The sequence below is a fragment of the Anoplopoma fimbria genome, chromosome 17 (genome assembly GCF_027596085.1).
Source record: "Anoplopoma fimbria isolate UVic2021 breed Golden Eagle Sablefish chromosome 17, Afim_UVic_2022, whole genome shotgun sequence".
NCBI classification, from domain to species: Eukaryota; Metazoa; Chordata; class Actinopteri; order Perciformes; family Anoplopomatidae; genus Anoplopoma; species Anoplopoma fimbria.
Window position 1 is genome coordinate 26,208,385 of NC_072465.1, and position 20,251 is coordinate 26,228,635.

Consider the following 20,251-nt stretch of genomic DNA (forward strand, 5'->3'; position numbering starts at 1 on the left):
CCATTTCTGAAAAGTAAAGTCCGAATGCATCAAAAACACTGCTATATATAATGCAAAATTTGGGATAATCTGATCTCAAGTTTTTGTGTATAAAAACTCCCCCTAAAATTCAGTGAAGCAGAAAAGAAATAGCATGATATAAAAATACTTAAGTCCTCTTACTCAACTAATTGCACTAAGCTGCTGTCAACTGGTAGAAGAAGCTAATAATAGGCTTTGGTATTAAAAAATGTTGGTGTCACCAATCAGCTATTTCATTAGGAGCAATGTTTTCCCAAACATCCATCTTTCCCACAGCAGTGAATGCATCATCAGATGGAGAACAGCAGGTTTTCGGTTTCTATTTCAGAGAAAAGGGAGTTCCTTCTAGATGATTCAAGCAACTCTCAATTTGTTTTAATTTTCTTCGAGGTTATTTTTTTTCTTAATTGTGTTTTTAAATACTGCTGTGAATCAATTAGTTATATTACATCAAAGTGCCATTGCATGCTTTTCCTGAAATCCAACACACTGTATCTCCAGCATACCTTTAAAGCATGGATAAATTACTGAAAGGGCTTACAGGGCACAGTCCCTGGGGCCCAAAGTGTCAGTGAGGCCCTGCACTGGACTTCACCTACAAAATGTCACTGAAAGAGACACATAACAACCAGGAAGAGACACAACATGACCACAAAGACACATAAAAAAAAGCTACAAAGAGACACAAGAAGATAACTAAGACACCAAAGTAACTGCAAAGAGACAAAAAGAGATTCAAATGACTATGAAAAGGCTAAAAACTACTATAAAGAGACACAAAACAACCACAGTAAAAAGAAAAAAGATTCTAAAAGACCCAAGCAATAGGGAGACAAGAAATGACCACAAAGAGACATACAATAACAAAGAATGCTTGACAACTACAAAGAGACACAAAATGACCACAGAGAGAAATAAAATAACTACAAAGAAAACATAAAAAGATACTCACATGAAAAAAAGGGGCCAAAAAACTACAAAAGGCCAATGGAAAAACTACAAAACTACACAAAACAAACTACAAAGAGACACAAAACAACTACAGCCAAAATGCTTATAAATGACCCAAACAACAAGGAGACAAAAAATGACCACAAGGAGACATACAATAACATAGAGAACACTACAAAGACACACAGAACAACAACAAAGAGACAGAAAATGACCACAAAGGGACAAAAAACGACCACAAAGAGAAACAAAACCTCAGAGAGATACGTAACGATTACAAAGATACTCATATGTATCAATGTATTGCAGACTTTATATTTGTTCTCCTTTTTTTTTTTTCTGTAAATTTGTGTGGACAAAGAGCAATTTTTCCTTCCATTGATAGTTTCAATGTGAAGGATTCATAGAGGCCGGAAGAGCTAAAAGTATATAATATTTATTGACAAGACAAATGTAAAAATTAGAGACAAGTCTGTATGATCCTTTTTGTCTTTTTTTTAAATCCTGAAGCAACACATTTAATTTCATTATCACAGAAGTATGTTCTGTGATAATGATATTACATAACGATCAGTAGCGTCACTATTAAAGACACATAGGGCAAGTGGCTTTCGATGTAATTTTATTTGTGCATATTGCTGACATTTTCAACAAAACCATACAAACATGCAAATAAAGACAAAGACTGTCCAGTTTACACATCATTTCAAGACAAAGCAAGTACAGAGAATCAATGGATAGATTTTCTTGGTGCAGTTAAAGCTAAAAGTTCAGAAGACTGCAGGTTGAAGAGGACCCTGAACCCCCTCACAAACTGGTGTGTTTCTGCACATCATATTTACCTGCATTCATTAAAACTTTCAACTTGACATAATAAGAGTTTGTATCCAAAGAATCACCAACAAGATTAATTAACACTGGAGTAATACTGATGCATTTTATTATATATGTGGAGCAAACTGTATATTTATATATATATATATATATATATATATATATATGTATATATATATGTGTTTATAAATATGTTTTTCAGCATCAGCAACACAACGTTTCTGTAGCAGGTTCCACTGTCAGCTGTATATCGCTGCAGCAAACCGGCTTTTAGCGCTGCGTCACAACTGAGTAGATATATAGAGTCTTTAAAAAATATATATGTATTTGGTTTAAGTGTAAAATACCCTGCTTCCAGTGCATGTCTTTGGCAAGAAAGTTATCAGAATCAACCTCCACCATTCAATGACAGCTGGACTCTGACCTTAAAGAGACAGCCACGCCTTTTAATGATGTGGATATACTGTAAATCTTTATTTTTATTCTTATTTCTTATTTTTATTTTTATTCTATTTTTATTTTATTGTATAATATGTGTATTTATTATCTGTTTCTATGTAGTTGAGCTGCTGCAACACCCGGATTTCCCCCATGGGGATCAATAAAGGAATATAATAATAATAATCATAATAATAATACATCCTCAATAAGATCCAATCTGTGCCTCAAGATGTAAAAAAATAAAAACACGTAAAAATTAAACTAATGAAACATCCGCAGTTCATTACTTACGTCAAGACAATGTATTTTGTAATACAAGTTTTCTCTGAATGTTTGTTTGAAGATGCTAAGTCTGTCGCTAGCTCTATTACTATTACTGCTTTATTATCATTATTATTCTAATATATCCACTTCTGCTGTTATTATTAGTAGGAATACCTTTTTGATTATTTCATTCTGCTATTGTTGGTGCTACTACTGCTATCACTAAGCTCATATGTATCATTTCTGTCATATGGATGGACTAATTTCTAGTTTCTTATGAACAAATTGCCATAAGAAACATCTAAACTGACTGTAAATGCCCTCGTCTGAGAAGGAGCATGAAACAAACCTTTAAATGACATTATTACAGTCATTTAGCAGACGCTTTTATCCAAAGCGACTTACAATAAGTGTATTCAACATAGGTATTCAAGAGAACTACAAGTCACCAGAAGTCATAAGTGCATCTCCTTTCTTAAACAAGCATCTAAGAGCATAAACCAGGTCCATCAGGTCCATCTTTCGAATATACAGACAGTAACTGTGGCTTCTTTCCACAGCTGTCATATTAAACACATATTTAACACCACACATTAGTAGGAGCAGTTGTGGCAGAAAAAAGACAATAATGCAATGCGGCAAGAAAACATTTTGACTCAAATTCACAGTAGCTGTTTATATACACCACCACCATATTTGACGAATTTTTATGGCTCGTAAAAAGTTGTGAATCTGACATTCTGTTTCTGCGTAAAGGTATGTGACTCTTACTCAACAATTCAGTAAAGCCTCGGCTTGACAAGGATGGTGGAGCTGCACTTGATATCTCTGAAGGAGGAGCAGTCGAAGTCGGCCATGAGAGTCTTCTTACCGCTCTTGTAGGGAATGAAGGAGAACTGCACACGTACTCTGTTGCCTTTCTTAAGATTTGGAAGGCTGTGGGCAACAAAGAGTAATACAAAAAAATGGATTTGTTGAAAATCACTTTTATATGTTAAGTAAGGTAACCAAAAAATGTTGGCATCTCAGATTGGCATGGAAACATCTGAACTCTAAGACCTAATCACAAAGATACGCATTACTGAAACCCATGACTGGACAGAAAATCAAATAAATGTATTTTGATCTTAATTACCTTAGACTTTTATTAATAAAATTGCATGAAATTTGCTTTAATTTGTTTTCATATCATTAAGAATACTTTCTGAGAATACTAGAAATGTGTGGTTGCTTATATCAAACTAAGATTATATATGTTTTTTGTGATCTAGTATCTTGTGATTGACAATTAACATTATGGTTGCTACTGTAAATAAATCATTATTTGTTATTTGCACCTTGAAAGGCATTCATCATCCTTGCCAGGTAATATTCACACACACACACACACACACACTCACTTGTATTGAACCTCATCCCTGAATAGTCCGCTTCCAGACAATGTCAGAGTGCACTGCTTCAGCGTGTCGTTGACTGGGTTCATGAAATTCAGCTCCCCTGTTACCTGTCTGTACAGGGAAGTCTCTTTGGGAATCTGGAACACACATTTGAACAGATAATTAAAATACATTCAGTCAGGCAACGAAATGGCAACTTGTTTAAACAACAACCCGTCATGCACCAAGATGAAGAGAGGGAAAAAAAGCTAAAATAAAAGGTTTGTATGTTTTAATGCCAAGGAGTTTACAGTGTACGGTTACAGCTGCTGATATCATGAAAAAAAATGTATTAATATAATAGTAATATTACTGTCTCCCAGAGTCTATTCATGTAAACACATGATAATGGCCCACATTATAATATCCTGCAATACTGGACCCGCACGCTGTTCATTATCCTGCTTATCATATTAAATAAATCAATAGAATTACACAAAATATGAATTTAAAAATGATTTAGTTGATTTAAGAAAAGATTTATTGATTAAAAAAATTACTTTATTGCTTCTGGTAAAAAAAAATAGTCTGCTCAATGTGTACAGAGGTTAGAACTGCATCCATATCAACGGTCTGTTTTTCATGGCAGCAGTCTGCTATAAAGAAATAACAGACTGAAATAATTGACCAATTGGACCTGGATTAGAATTTGGTTGGTCAGTCAAATCAAAATATTGTTGCCTTTTTTAGTCACCTTATATTTCCGGTTACTAAAATACTTTGCAGTTATGTGTCAGCTTTATAATGGAAATGTGACATTAAAGAATACAAGCTTTTTTACAGTTCAATTCTTTGTAGTTTGGGTTTAATCTTATACTTAAGGTTCAGTTCCCTCTTCAACACAACGGTCCGGTAAAAAAGAAGATAGATAGGTGTTGGTGCCGTGTCAGAAGTGATGTTGGCGGACGTTTTTATGTTTTTCATTTTATGATCAAAACTATGACATTGCCATCAGCTGTAGTTTATTGCTAATTAGGAAATGATGGCATGCTAACACACTAAACTAAGTGTTAGTTCTTTGTCATTTTGAGCATGTTATGCTGAAATGAGTATTTAGCACAAAGCACCACTTTGCCTTTGTACAGCGTCATAGTGCCGTTTGCTTGTCTGTAGTCTTATTTAATAATTTTTTTCATTTTGAAACTTGAATCCTGGACTTTGAGTATGAAAAGAGAAACAAACAGCTGTGTGACAGACAGCAGTTTTTTTTTTCTCACTTCAATGGTCATGGGCGGGTCAAGCAGCACGACGTCATCCTCAGCCAGGTATGAGCAATCTGGATTCTCTTTGCATGTGACCAAAGCTGAAACCTTCATGCTGTCACACTCCACCATGGGTATATGGTAGTCTGAGAACAGGACCTGGATAGGGATGGACAGATCTCCAAGAGACAAAGGAAGAGAAGAGTCGATTCACAACGCATTCAACAAAAACATACAGTGTTTTCTCACATAACCCTTGTGGCATCTAGAAAAACAGATCGTTTTGGTTTTATTTGTCAACCTTTCATGATATCTGCCTCCAAAATTCAACAGTTCCATATCCAAAGACAAAGATTCACCTATCCCAGGCTGCAGCATCTTCTCCTGAACCTCATTCTGGATGTTCACAGCAAGTTGGCCGTTGTACCTCATGGCTTTGACACTGATGTTGATGGACACCTGCCGGGCAGTGGTGCTCTCACAATGAAGCACCAGGTTCAATCTCACATCCTTACCGTCCGTCGGCGGGGCCACCTGCAGCACCACACAATGAAATCACTCAGAGACATTTATAAAAGGCCAAAATACACACATTGAACCAATTCAATTTGTTTTGTCTCTGATTAAGTTGATGTTAAAAGGCATACATACAACAAACAAACATTACATATCTTGAGATAGCATAAGCGTTTGCGCCTAGGGATGGTACACCACAACACCAAAAAAGCATTTTTTATTTGGGTGTTCATTACTTCCAAATACAAGCACAAATGCCACCCTTTCCATATTTACAGGCAACAACAGTTCCAAGATGTGTGTTTGTTTAGGTTTAACCTTACCATTACTGATTCTATTTTGAATAAAATATAAAATAAATCGCGGTTTGATGACAAAATTAGAGGATAACATGATGACTGCCACCTGAATCAAAGGTAAGGGCAAAGATTTTTAAGGCTACTTTTTCCACATTTAAAATTTTGCCTATTAATGCAGATGTCAGGACAGTCCCAAAGCTTGTATCTGTTGGAAAAGTAGTAACAGTCTTTCAAACATTTAGACTGAGACATTTCCTTGGTTAATTTTGACTTCTAATGTGTTTTTTCCGTGAATGTATAGCACAGTGTCATCCGCATACAAAATGATTTCAACATAATCAAAAAGGGATAAGAGATCATTGATGTATATTCTGAAGAGCAGCGGTCCTAAAATTGAGCATTGTGACCCCCCCACACACACACCCACCCCCCAAAAAAAGCCTAAAAATAAAATACAAAACATCCTATTCAATAGTCTAAAGGGAACTTGACGCACCTCTTCAAAATGCATGCATACTGGCGGTGGCGGAGTTAGCTTTGGGCTGCTGATGGGGATTCCGTTTTCTTCCGGCACGTAATCCTCGTCCTCCTTCGTGACATCACCAGAGACTCTGGTCAAGGCGTATTTAAAGATCGATCTCTCCTTCTCTGATCCTGTATGGGGATTCAGTCAATTTCTTAAGCTACTATAGTACTATATAATAGTTAAACATAGCTTTCTGCTAACCTCCTCAGCCGTCACAGCTGTTGCACCACAGCAAGTTCAGACAGAAGGCTACGCTACGCCCTTGTGACTTCTGGCATGTTTTTTCATAACAAAACTTAGTTTAGAGACCTCATCAGGGATTCCAGACGAAGGATCTTGTAGTATGTGACCCTGTCGCCGGTTAGTCTTGTAGCGTAGTATGAAAACCACGACCAACAACTTCATGACTCCCAATTACAAGACAGCAAGTTTTGTTGTGTGAACAGAGCTATCTGATGACTTCGAAAGTCCTGAAGTGGGAACTTGGCTTAATCAGCGTAGCATCAAAGCATGGTGGAATTAGCATGCTACCAAGGGGATGGCTGGCTACTTAGCTAGTTTGCTAATTCCGCAGTGCTTAAATTTGCAACAGTGTTACCGAAAATGATCTGAATGAAGTTGTCATTTATCTGGGGATAACAAGGTGCTTACTTCCAACTACGCTTTGCCCACAAAAACACATCATCACGTTTACTGACAGGGAAGGGGTCTATAGTGCATCATAAACAGGTGTTGAAGTGTGACTTGTTTGTCAGGTGAACTAACCCTCTCTGTATTTGTAGCTGTCGGTGATGTTGAGCCTCTTGTTAGAGCCGACAGACTTGGTGGAGATATTCTGACCAACTCTTGAGGTGTCAGAAAAGATGTTCACCTTTGACCTGTCAGCTTTCACCTGATAGACCACACAAACAAAAATACGTGAGGCTTAGGCTGGCCCTCTTATTTAACACTAAATCACAAGATGTGACGTTGAGATTAGGCTCTAAATCTGTTTACTGACCAGCCAGTCGATGCAGTCGGCGTTGACCTCAGCGAAGACAAATGGGATGTCATATTTGAGGTCTGTCTGTCCCTCCAGGATGGCTTTGACAGGAGCTGGACCGCAGCAGTAAACACCTACAGAGAAAGTTAAAATCATGAAAAAAATAAACTTCTCAACTCACACTGGAGTTTTTCCAAAAATGTGTTTGGTGTAAGGCAATTCAAATCAAATCTCTAGGGTTTCAAAATGCCATCCGTTCATTGAATTAGGAATTACACCGTGTTGAAAGCAACAGGGAATGTTTCATTATTATTAAAACAAAAATGTACGTTGCAATCAGAAATCCTACATATAGTAGTTTAAAGGATCTTTCACAAATAAGTTAATACATTTAAGGGCCTGCGCTTCATGCATGTGTAGAACTAAAACGATAAGCAACTTTTTTGATATAATTGTTTTAGTGAAATATCAAACATTCTCGGCTCCAGCTACGAAAATATGAGGACCTTTGGCGTCAAATATGTTAGTAAACTAAATATGTTGGGAGTGTTTGTGGGATAAAACTTAACATTTGAGGATTTCACATTTGTCTCTTTGAAACTGTAATTCACCATTGTCTGACATTTTATAGATAAAATGATTGAATAAAAAAAAAAGAATAAAAATAGTAATTTGCAGCACTACTATGTGTGTGTGTTGCTGCAGGTGCAAGATATATATATACAATATAAAAATACCTCTGAACACATTTATGAGCCCCAGAGGATGTTTTTTTTGGATGATAAATTCTCATATTAGCAACAAAGTTTATGGACATAAAAAAGGTATTCTGTACCTTCGCTTTTCTCTTGTGGCGTTGGATCCAGAACTTGCCAGCCGTCATATCTGCCGTCCTCTGCCAGGTCTGGTCTCCTCATCCAGGCCTCCGTCCACACGTGGAAGTTCCTAAAACACAAAACAACATTCAGAATCTGCAGCAGTGCAGTAGATCTGAAATACACCTCTGGAGTATTATACTAAACAATAATAGTCTGGAATATTCTTTTATGATCCCTTTTGGACACGTTTTAAGACATAAAAACACTTCATAATAAGTGTCTATGGTTTTATTTCCTAGTTAAAAATGTCTTATAAGTATATCTACTCCTTCTCCCTCATTGAGAAACCCAAAGCCTATGACTATGCAAAAAAAACTTTTGTTTCGAAAGTTTAACTGCTTGAAACAGGTTGATTCTAAAATACGTGAGACAAACAAGCTCGGTGTCAGAAGAATGGATTAAAACTGTTGCATAGGACCCAAATGTTGTTTTTATTAAAAGATGTTAGTGTCTAGTCCCGATAGAACACATTGTGTCACTCTTGGACTCATGTTTGAGGTATATACTGTTTAGGTGACTATCTGCAACTTAAAATGAGTCTAACTACCCTGCGGACGCGCTGGCCATCAATGAATCAAAGATCCAGTAGCTGCGTTTGGTAGTTTTATTTGCAGGAAAACAAAAAAAATTGGGTGTCGGATAACACACAATCAAAATGTTCTCAATATTTCGTAATTGTGTCCAAAGTCCATCAACAGCGATAAAGAGCGATAATTAGTGTCCCTCTCTCACCCGTTCTCCTTCCATTCACCAAACTTAACTAGTGAACAGCTGATATCCCTAGTGCTATTACCAACACCACGTGATTCATTACCGTAAGTGACCAATAAAGGTGTACAAAATCACACAGGGTATACCTGGCTCCTACATACTGTAAAAGCTTCGCAAAGGGCCTGTGGTGCAAGTTGGTGGACCTCAATGTAATGAATACCTTGAAATATCACACTCAATCCTTTTCACAAAGAATAGATCGCGGGCCGCCGATAGCACCATGAATTATGCATCACTTTCAACCGCAATCTTCCCCGTCTGAAGGTCTGATTCACAAAAGATATTACGCTAATGATATTACAGCTCCAAAACGCCCATAAAGATTGCAAATTATCCATGTGGCAAAGTATAAATGTTGCTTGTTTTGTGCCAAGGACAGGTGCAGAGGCATTCCTCAAAACTTCAGGCAAGGAATTCACCCCCGCTGCTTCTCCTTCAAGCTGTCATGGCTACCATGGAGCCCACACTGTCACTAACTGCACTCACTAAACAGATTTGTGGAAAAACAATAAAGACATTTCAGAGAAAAGCAGACAGGAGGATCTACAATATGTGTTTGAAGGACATATCCAGTGTGTCAAACTGATTCAGAAGTGAAAACAAGTGAAAAGGATAAAGATAGAAGCTAAGGCTACAGATCACAGTGTAAAATTGAACCACCAAATAACTGATCATTCTTATTGGCGGATTAAAAGCTCTCATGGTGAGTCACCACACCCAACCGACACCAGACTGTTATTGTTGCTGTGGTTAGCAGGTGATGAGACATTGACATGATAATGGGGCTGAGAGTGTGTCTGCTACCACACCTCTTTACTCCGATCTGATCTAATAAAACTGCCAGATTGCTCTTGTTAGTTAGAACAAGTCTAGACTTGAGCCATTTTACCTGATCACTCGTTTGCCTAGTCGTTTCACAAAAACAGAGCTAAAAATAGATTGAATATTTGTCGGGACACTTTGATCTGTAACTGCTGGATGTGCCATATCGACTTAAAATCATTAAATGTCAGTTTTGTGTCAATAGTTTATTTTAACCCTAAATGGCCAAAAATGAAATTTGTTATTCAGGTAAAAGTTTTGAATCGAAAAAGGGATTTATTTCGCCCTCAGACAGCTACGACTTTCTCTGGTGCAAAACCATAAAATGTTTAAATCCTCAAACAAAACTGGCCATGAAGATAAAGGGATATTGTAATGTACTGGGTAAGAGTTGCGTTGAAGCACTGTGTGTCAGATATTGAAGCCTCCTTGTCTCACCAAATACTGTCGTGGGACGGTTGCTCTCTGACTCCGTAGTCGGCGTGAAAAACGTCGATGATCAGATTCTTGTTGTTGTCGTGGGCGGACTCGAAGTTGGTGACCACGCGGCACGGGATCCCCAGCAGGCGCATCACTGGAACCAAACATGAAGTTTTGAGTCACTCAAAAAAGCAATATGACACCTTTCTGGTAGAGAAACAACGCCTTTCTTATGCTTGAACTAGTCATTTACCTAAATATAAATGAGTTTTGTTTTCTCTTTTGTTGTTGCGTGTTGTAACATCTTTGCTAATCTACCACGGTACCAAAATGATGACCAATTACTGTCACAGCAACACAGACATATTCAGACTTAAATGTAGGTCGACATACAACTTTTCCTTCTCGGCAACTGTACTTTCTCAAAACAAACACACAGTAGAGATCATGATGTGTGTAAACTGGAGCTGACAAAGCTGACAGCATTCCTCGTTGAACCACAGCAACCGACTTTTTTAGGACACGTAAATGCTTCAAAATTCACTAGAGGGGTATTAGCTGATGTATTTAAGATCGTAGACCTAAACGTTAACATCTCTTTAGATTGTGTGAACTAATGATGTTATTTGAATAATATTATTTTTATTGGTAATTTTATAAACTATTATTTATAATAATTATTCAGGGAGTGCAGTTAGTGACAGTGTGGGCTCCATGGTAGAATTAGCTCTGACAGGAGGGCGGGGCTTAGCAAAGGGGCAATTCAAGTTTTAAAACAGCTTGGGGGGGAACAGGTTTGTATAAGAGCTGCTACTAATGATGAGTATTATTAAATAAATTATAAATTGTCTGGTTTTTTTTAGATCTCATTTGTTTAGTTATCAAAATGTTAGAAAATATCAAATGTATTACATTCACAATTATATAAAACAGACGAATTTGACTCCGGTTTCTTCCGCTCACTAGTACACAGAAACAGACAAATAAACAAAAAACAAGGTGATCCAATAGGAGCAAAGTATAAACATTTAACTACTATGTACACATGAAATGTAAAATACAAAAGTTTATATATATGAACATAAAACACTCAAACAACGACAATGAAATGTAAATAAAAGTGCAATGATGCAGAGTACAAGGCTGCTAATATCCTATTTGAGTTGCTGGCAACAACCATTGTTTGTTTTTCCTGAACAAACATTTAACAGAGTATCAATTATGTTGTCTGCCTGACTAATCGAGTCATTGTTTCAGAGCTAATATTCACCATTACAGGTGTTGAGTCAGAAGTTACCTGAGCACATCACACCGGCGAACACCCAGCATTGGCCGTACTTGACCGGGCGGGAATAGTTGTCAAACCAGCGCTTAAGGATGGCGTGACTGCCGGTCCAGTGAGACGGTTTGTACCCGAGATTATATCGACCGTCCCAACATCCTACCACGATTCCACCGTCATCTTGACTGTTGATCTGGAAGAAAACAAGGAAATTGTCATTCTTCTTTCTTTCAAAAATATTCCCTTTTTTTCTGTAAGATTTGTACATTTGCCATTTATCTTTTTTTATGAAACTACATTATATAAATCTACATCTCTTCTTGAGCTGTTTATTGGCACAAATGTTTACAGAACTATTATCTTTCAATATGCAAGAACTGCATGAAGCCCAAAGACGCCATAGAGCTGTTCCACTCCAACCAGCACCAGTACGATTATTTTGACTTCAAAGTTAAACTGAAGGTTTTGCAAAAACAAAATTGATCTGATTATAATTATAATGTGAGAAACCCTTTAATAATGTTTTATGTACTTTCTTAAAATACATTAAGTCATCACAGCCCATAAATGCTTTGCTGCTATAAAAGTTTGTTGAGTTGTCTTTAAGAAATACCCAGAAAGCAGTTCTTACCATGGCGCTGATCACACGGCCAACGTAGATGGGGTTACAGCGAGCAGAGACGTCGTCCCCTGGATCAATACCGTGTTTGATGTTGAGGTCCAAAATCTTCACACAAATGTCCACCATCTTGTCCTCAAACTGAACAGAAGGAAGAGTTGAATCGTATCTTCTTTTAACAGTAATATAATTTAAACTTTCAAAAAAGACATCATCAGCTTTTGGCAGTGCAGAACAGTATATTCAATTTTTTAACCCTGAATGTTGAGTACTGTTCAGGTACCTGAATTTTAAATCTGAATTTATGAATTCTGAAATATTATATGTCTTATATATAAACTAATTCAGGGCTATAAAATCAGTAGTATTTGAATTTCAAGTATTCAGTAGTGAATCAATTTTCTTGGCCATTTTTTGCTTCCATGAAACTTGTATGCATGTGTGAGTGTGAGTGTGTGTGTGAGTGTGTGTGTGTGTGTGTGTGTGTGTGTGTGTGTGTGTGTGTGTGTGTGTGTGTGTGTGTGTGTGTGTGTGTGTGTGTGCCAATATAACAGACGTTGTGAGGACACACCTTTCCTTTGGGGATAAAATGCACATCCCCATAAGAAAAATCATTACATTTAAGTGAATCATTACATTAAGGTGGTTTAAGGTAATGTTAGGTAAAGGTTAGGGTTAGGATTAGGATTAAGCAAGTAGTGTTTATGGTTAGGGTTAGACTAAGCCTCAAGGAAATGAATGTAAGTCTATGTAATGTCCCCTAAAGTTATTGAAAAATGACTGTGTGTGTGTTTGTGTTTGTGTGTGTTTGTGTTTAAAATAACCTGTCCAAAGTCCCAGTTACAGGGGAAGATGTGGCTAGCACTTCCTTTGTAGATGATTCCTTCTTCATTCATCACATACTCATCTATCTCCTTCTCATCCGTCATATACACCCAGTCATCTACAGAGAGAGTGAAATCATGCAGAAGGACGGATGATGTGAATCAGTTTACAGTATTAATTGTATTCAAATACTTTACTTAAGTAAAAAGTCATGCATTTTTAAAATCTTACTTAGCCGAAAAAAAGACATGATCATTATCAGCGAAATGTACTTAATGTATCAAAAGTAACAGGTAGAAAGCAGCGTTGGATTGCAACTACAGTAAGTACGCTACATTTACTCAAGTACTGTGCTTACGTACTCATTTGAGGTACTTGTACTTTACTTCAGTGTTTTCTTTTCATGCAACTTTCTAATTGTATTCTTTACTACATCTCTGAGGGAAATATAAATAGCACCTTTTAACTCAAATTTTATTTATCACCATTAATTAATAGCTACTTTGCAAATTAAGACTTTGCACAAAAAAGACATACATTTATTAAAACATGATGCTTTGTTCTATCTTAAACTTCTTGACAGTTTATACAAGTACAGCTGAATAAGTGAGTTGAGATGATTAACAAACAATAGAAAAATGGAGAAAACAATCAGCAGATAAATCCATAATGGAAAAAATCATTAGCTAATGGTTCAAAAAGAGCTCCATCGTAACCAGCTAGAACAGAAAAATTCAGCTTTTATATTATTGCTTGAGAAATAATGATCTAAATACATAAGAAATAATAACAATATATATATATATTTATATCTAACAGTAAAGGGTGATATTTTGTGCATTGAGTACTTGTACTTGTGATACTTAAAACACATTTTCCTGATAATACTTATATGTTTACTTAAGTAACATTTTAATGCAGTACTTTTACTTGTAACAAAGTATTTTAGTATCTTAACAGTGTGGTTTTAGTACTCTACATACCGGAGCACCAGGGATTGTAGAGCACCACCAGCATTGGCAGCGGCTTATCTTCATTCCTGTATTTCACAACCATGTTGAATTTCCCGATGGGGGTGTCGGCCGGTGGGGTAACGGTGAGGACCAGGAGGCCCCTCAGCAGGGAAGCGTCCTTGTGAAGCTCCACCTTCCACACAGCCTTTGCTAATGGATTTTGTTTTATGATATCTGGGAGGCTGAATAAGGATTGGGTCCCCTGCTCCTCGGTGGGAGATTCTCCTGCAAAAAGGAGCCACTGAGGGAGTCAGACGTTTATCCACTGCTGTAACAATACTGTTATATATTTATAATTAAACAGCAGGAGTTAAAACCCTGATGTGAGAGGTAGTGCAGGACAGAAATCCTTTGAAAAAAACTAAAACTAAGAATACTTTGAAGTAGTAAAGTAAGAAAAAGACCTGTCTTAATGTAATGATTTCCACATTTGCACATAACCTAATCGAAAATGTAACAAACCCAATAATAAAATGTCCTGACTGATATTTTAATAACATGTTTTCCTATTATGTAATACCTAATTAAATTTTCCAGTCAGCACGGTTCTCAACTCAATGTGATTCTAACTTTTCTTTATCAGGAAATAAATGGCCCGGTTGTAAAAAGTACCAAGATATTACACTTAAAGCTGTTTTGAAGTCCCCTTTAAAAAGTCAAATTAGAAATTTCTAATTTTAAATGTAATTGAATATTAAGGTCAACTTTTTTTCTTTATTTCAAATTGGATTTAAAAAAACCTTCTGGGTGCAGATATTTCACAAGATCAGAAAACAAGCAAAGGAGAAACTAACCCTAACAAAAATACATTATGTTATATCATCATCTATAATGTTTTTATAATATCAATCTTGGCATTTTCTTCAATTATTGTGCAAATATGGTCACATTTTCAAGAAATTATTACAGAATGATTGAAGATGGAATCTTCAGGGGAAACTGCATCTACAAACAAAATGAGTTTTGTGCTAACTTGAAGCTTCAACAACTATTAAAAAGCAACTCATTTAATGAAAGACTGACCTGTATGTACAGAGATGGCGAGCGGGTGAATGTTTAGGTCACACCGTTGCTTCAGTTCGAGGGTCAGTTTGAAGGGCTGTCCTCGGCGCACAATCAGTTCCTCCAGTGAGATTTCACTGGTGTGGTGCATAGAGTTGTTGAATTCAGGGTGGAGGTCCACTCCTTTAAAGTCTGAAAGAAATAAAAACATACAAACATGAACAAGTTAACAGAGTCTCTGAACTTCAGGTTACTAAAAGCGATAGCAAGAAACTCTTGCATAATATATATATATGTTCTTTGATTTATTTGGTTTCATTTGATCATAGTTTCTTGTCTTCGCTATATTTGTTTTTTGGAACCAAAAGTGACACAAAATGGTGGAGCCAAGTACAACCGAACACTGAATATGACATTTTTAGGCGACCAAAAATGTGACAATTAACTTTAATGAACTGAAAACACACTTTGAAAGGGTGATAGTGACCTGTCAATCACAAGCTAGCCACACCCTAAAGCGTACAATGCTTTGTGGTCTATTTGACTCAAAATGGACCATAATTTAGTAAATGAACATCTTGCTGTATTGAAGAAGACTTGAAACTAGAGATTGAGACCATAAACTCATGTTTACAATGTTTACTGAGGGAATAAATCAAGAGAGAAGTAGAGTCATTTTCTCATAGACTTCTATACAACCAGAGGAGGCGCCCCCTGATGGCCATTAGAGATAATGCAGGTTCAAGGCACTTCTTTAATGGCTTTACTGTTGTGTTTATGTTGGTCTTTATGCTTTGTTAAAGGTATTATCTGTAGTTTTGTTTCGGTAAGCCAAAGACAATTTCCCACTCAGGTGGACAATAAAGTTGTTTTCTATTCTATCTGATAGAAAAGTTCACTTTTCAACCAATTTAATGTTGGCTTAAATCTGGATGCCTGACCATTTTTTGACCTTCAAATGATGCATTCAAATTTAAATGATGTATCACATTATTAGACAACCAGTTTGTTGATTTAAATGTGGCGGGGCGAAACAAAACAAGACAGGACTAGAGAAGAAGAAATAAAGGCTCGACTCCGCCTGAACGACAGCCTGGAAAGGTGGGTCAACCTTCAGAATGACGCAGTCACATGCAAACACAATACCATTACCAAGCCGTGTGCTCAAGATGACAACATGAACATTAATAAAGGAAGTCTGAAAAAGCATGGGGAGACGCCTTTACCTTCACCTGTAATTTAAATTCCTGACACGTGACATCATTAAAGAAAGAATGTAGATTTTAAGTTTAGTTTCAATTGTTCCTTTTTCGTGTTTTAAACCTTAAAGCTGCACTTTCATGACATTTTATTAAGTATCAAACAAGACCTTTTTTTTTTTAATAGGAATTACAATAATACATTGTATTTTCTGTGACTAAGCAACCAACCACGGATTAGACAATCTGCTTCCTGTTTACATTGGAACGTGCATGCTAGTTGTACGTGAATGGTCATGTGATACTATTACTATTACCTGTACCATTAAGCATTTTAGCTTCACTTCCACCCTGAAGCCCTTTTTTCTCGTTCTGCAGGTTTCCATGAATCGTTGTGGTACCTGGACCGTAGTCGTGCCTCCTGCTGTGAGCCGACTGACACCACAGACGCTTTTATAGCGACTTACAATCAGTAGTATATTACACATCATTCACCCATTCACACACTGATGACAGGCTACCATGCAAGGTGCCACCATCAGACTCTAACTAACATTCATGCAACATCCAGTCCACACCGATGGCAAGCCTTCAGGAGCAACTTGGGGTTAAGTGTCATAACAGGTATAACCATCGATCCTCTGAATGGAATAACTACGCCACAGACACCCACTGCTACTTCCATTATTATTATTAATCACATTACTATCCCTATTTTCATAACTATAATTCTACTGTAATAATTTGCTGTTATTATAAGTCTTATTATATGAATAATTCATGTCATATACATTGAATGTGTTGTATCTCTGTTATGCTGTTCATTCTGTACACATGACATCTATTGCATTCTGTCCATCCTGGGAGAAGGATCCCTCCTCTGTGGTTCTCCCAGAGGTTTCTTCCTTTTTTCTCCCTGTTAAAGGTTTTTTAGGGGAGTTTTTCCTGTGCCGATGTGAGGGAAGGACAGAGGATGTCGCATGTGCACAGATTGTAAAGCCCTCTGAGGCAAATTTGTAATTTGTGATTCTGGGCTATACAAAATAAACTGAATTGAATTGAAAATTGAATAAGCTTTCTGAGGCGTTAGAATTGATCGTCTTATCAGGCGGCAAACTCTGGTTCTGCCGATTGAAGACGATGCAGAACTGTCTTAAAACTTGCATTCTCTCTCCTGTCCATCAGGGGGCGACTCCTCTGGTTGTATAGAAGTCTATGAGAAAATGACTCTACTTCTCTCTTGATTTATTCCCTCAGTAAACATTGTAAACATGAGTTTATGGTCTCAATCTCTAGTTTCAAGTCTTCTTCAATACAGCATGATGTTAATTTAGTAAATTATGGACCATTTAAAGCAGGGTATGCTTTAGGACGTGGCTAACTCGTGATTGACAGGTCGCTGCCGCTACCGGAGACGCATTCCAATAATGATAAATTGCAGTTTCTCTGTTGCAAAAGGCCTCGATGTCGACAGCCGTATTCCATGATGGCGATGGCGAAATTCACTAAACTCCAGTTTTCAAAACAACAGTCCACAGACCAATGGGTGACGTCACAACGACCATGTCCTCATCTTATATACAGACTATGGTAAAGAAGGGAATTATTTCATCATCATAAGCTTTCTCGCAGAAGCAGCAGTTTTCAGTAAACACACTTTGATAAGCCTGCTGCATGTTTCCTGCTCTGCAACAAACAAGTGTTAAACCCCGCTGCGGGACTAATAAAGGATTATCTTATCTCTTATCTCTTATCTTAAACTGGTGCAGAATCTAGCAGCTAAAGACCCAAAATGTCCCTCAGGCACCAACATGCAGCTTAAATACAGTAGTGTGACCTGTCACCTTTTAAACTTCTGCAACAATACATGCTGCATGGTTTACATTCCTGCTGCTATGCGCCTGCCTGTGCGCACATGTATATATTTCGGACCGGCATTTGGAAAATCTGTTGTCAGGCGGTCTTTGATTCAATAGTTCCATAAAAAGTTTGGCACAACACAACTCCATGGCTGTAAAACACATATATATATATATATATATATATATATATATATACATATATATATATTTATATATATGGAAGAGTTAGAGAAGGAGGAGGAGGAGATTGTGCGTGCCTAGATGTCACACTGCACTCTGCGCGCTCCTTCAGATCACCTCTGTGGAAAGCTTTCCTTTCTGCAGTAATATAAAAAAAAACACACAACCTTTGGGTACTTACGAGATTCTTTAGTTGCCTCTGCCATCTTTCTGAAAGTCTCTCTCTCGCTCTCCTAGAGCTGTAGATGTGAAGACAGGGACGCGCACTGAACACCTGAAGGGTGTCCCTGACTTTATAGCTCTCAGAAACCCAACCCCATGTCAGGTGAACAGCAACAGGTCTTGCAACATGCATTGTCAACCACTTCCTTTATTTAGACTATAATGATTGGCTGGCAATGGTCCGAGATGAATAAAAAAAAAACTATTATCACTTGTCTTGGCACCAGAAACCAATATTTTATCATTTCTATCTGTTCCGTTTGTTACAGCTTAGATTTTACATTTGCATGTTAATATTTTTAGTGGGCACTCTAGTTTAAAATCATTGAATTCATTTAATCGAATTTAAAAGAGGCAGATACAGACAACTTTTATGAAAATATGGGCACAGCAATAAAATACTGAATTGTCAAACTGTTTATAGTATTTATGGTTATTTTGATATAAAATGAATTTTCTATAACACGTGGGTTATTATGGTCTAGAAACAGTGATTTTCTTGCAGTATAACTTCTTGAAAACCACACATTTACTATCGTTTGGCTTTTACTTTCCGTTTAATATTTGGACACCCCTGCTATTATGTTTTATGTGTGCAGCAGTTCCTCAGCTCAATTATGTAACTGTAAATGTTTGTGATGATAATCAATGTAATAATGATCTGCACACTGAAAAAGAAGTTAAAGTAATCCATCCACACTCCCTTCTTCCACTAGTGCCTACAAAGATAAAGGAGGCATATTTAAAAAGTTGTGCTTAACTAAAGTGGTTAATCACAACAATTGACAGGGAACGGCTGAGTAGAGGACACGCTGGATCAGCACACAATCAGGACAAATCAAACATTATCATTGCTCTGTCACTGTATTAGACTTGTATCAATACATACTGCATATGAAATGAAGCCCAAAGCAAATATTATTCCTGTTAATTCCCCTTAATCCCTATTTAACTCCAATAGAAAGTCTCCACCTTGAATATTCCCTGAACTATATATACATATTTCTTTTCTAAAGAGTAGTATAAACTAGTTCAATGTATTTTGCATTTTCCAGGTAGCTTTAAACTTGCATTAAAATATTTTTTGGGCCACTTGGAAACAAGTTGTGAACACAACATACACCCAAAAATATCATAATTTTGATAAACAATGACGTTCCTATGTTGGTGGTGCATTTCTACAGAAACTGTGTGTCAGGGAGACAGTTATGATTGCAAAATCACAGCGTGGTGACATAACCGCAGACTATTTGCCCACCAAAGAAAAAATGTAATTAAAAGATGACATATATATAATCACATGGGCCAATCTTTAACCTTCTTTTCTCTGGAAGGAAAGTGATTCATGTGGCATTGTGATGTCACGTTAAATGATACACACCTTAAAAGAAGCTCTGCAGGTTATCATGTTTTACAAAAAATCTGAAACTTGAGTGTAAAGACTATAATATAATATATATATATATATAAATATAATACAATAGAACAGAATCAATTGTACATTTAATTTGTTGTTCTGTAAAAAGTAATATCAGGTTCCATATTTAATCTTTTGGGAATGTGAACATTAGACATTAGCTTTTCCTGGTTTCTATTAAGAGTTTCTGATCCGAACGTTTAAATAAATAGAGGCTGGCCTGATTTTAATAGATTACTCATTTAATTTAACTCACATAATTCAATC

The 20,251-nt window shown here is 36.8% G+C and overlaps 1 protein-coding gene across 1 annotated transcript; it reads right to left on the reverse strand.

Moving 5' to 3' along the window:
- Positions 1-3,290: 3,290 nt before the first annotated feature.
- Positions 3,291-18,551, reverse strand: LOC129106405 (protein-glutamine gamma-glutamyltransferase E-like). The gene is made up of 15 exons (XM_054617796.1): positions 18,527-18,551; positions 15,126-15,296; positions 14,073-14,327; positions 13,089-13,207; positions 12,277-12,405; positions 11,661-11,838; positions 10,382-10,517; positions 8,308-8,417; positions 7,491-7,606; positions 7,256-7,382; positions 6,482-6,618; positions 5,509-5,683; positions 5,165-5,328; positions 3,912-4,045; positions 3,291-3,447 (listed from the first exon to the last, which is right to left on the reverse strand). Exons 1-15 carry the CDS (start codon positions 18,549-18,551, stop codon positions 3,291-3,293), a joined length of 2,133 nt encoding a protein of 710 aa, XP_054473771.1.
- Between the last annotated feature and the right edge of the window lie 1,700 nt (positions 18,552-20,251).

Excerpts from the sequence above, each read along its gene's own strand:
- LOC129106405 (XM_054617796.1), bottom strand. The coding sequence starts at position 18,551 with ATGGCAGAGGCAACTAAAGAATCTC. Across the intron at positions 14,328-15,125 it reads CGCCATCTCTGTACATACAG|GAGAATCTCCCACCGAGGAG; the intron begins GTCAGTCTTTCA and ends TCCTTTTTGCAG. Across the intron at positions 11,839-12,276 it reads GCCGTGTGATCAGCGCCATG|ATCAACAGTCAAGATGACGG; the intron begins GTAAGAACTGCT and ends GTTTTCTTCCAG.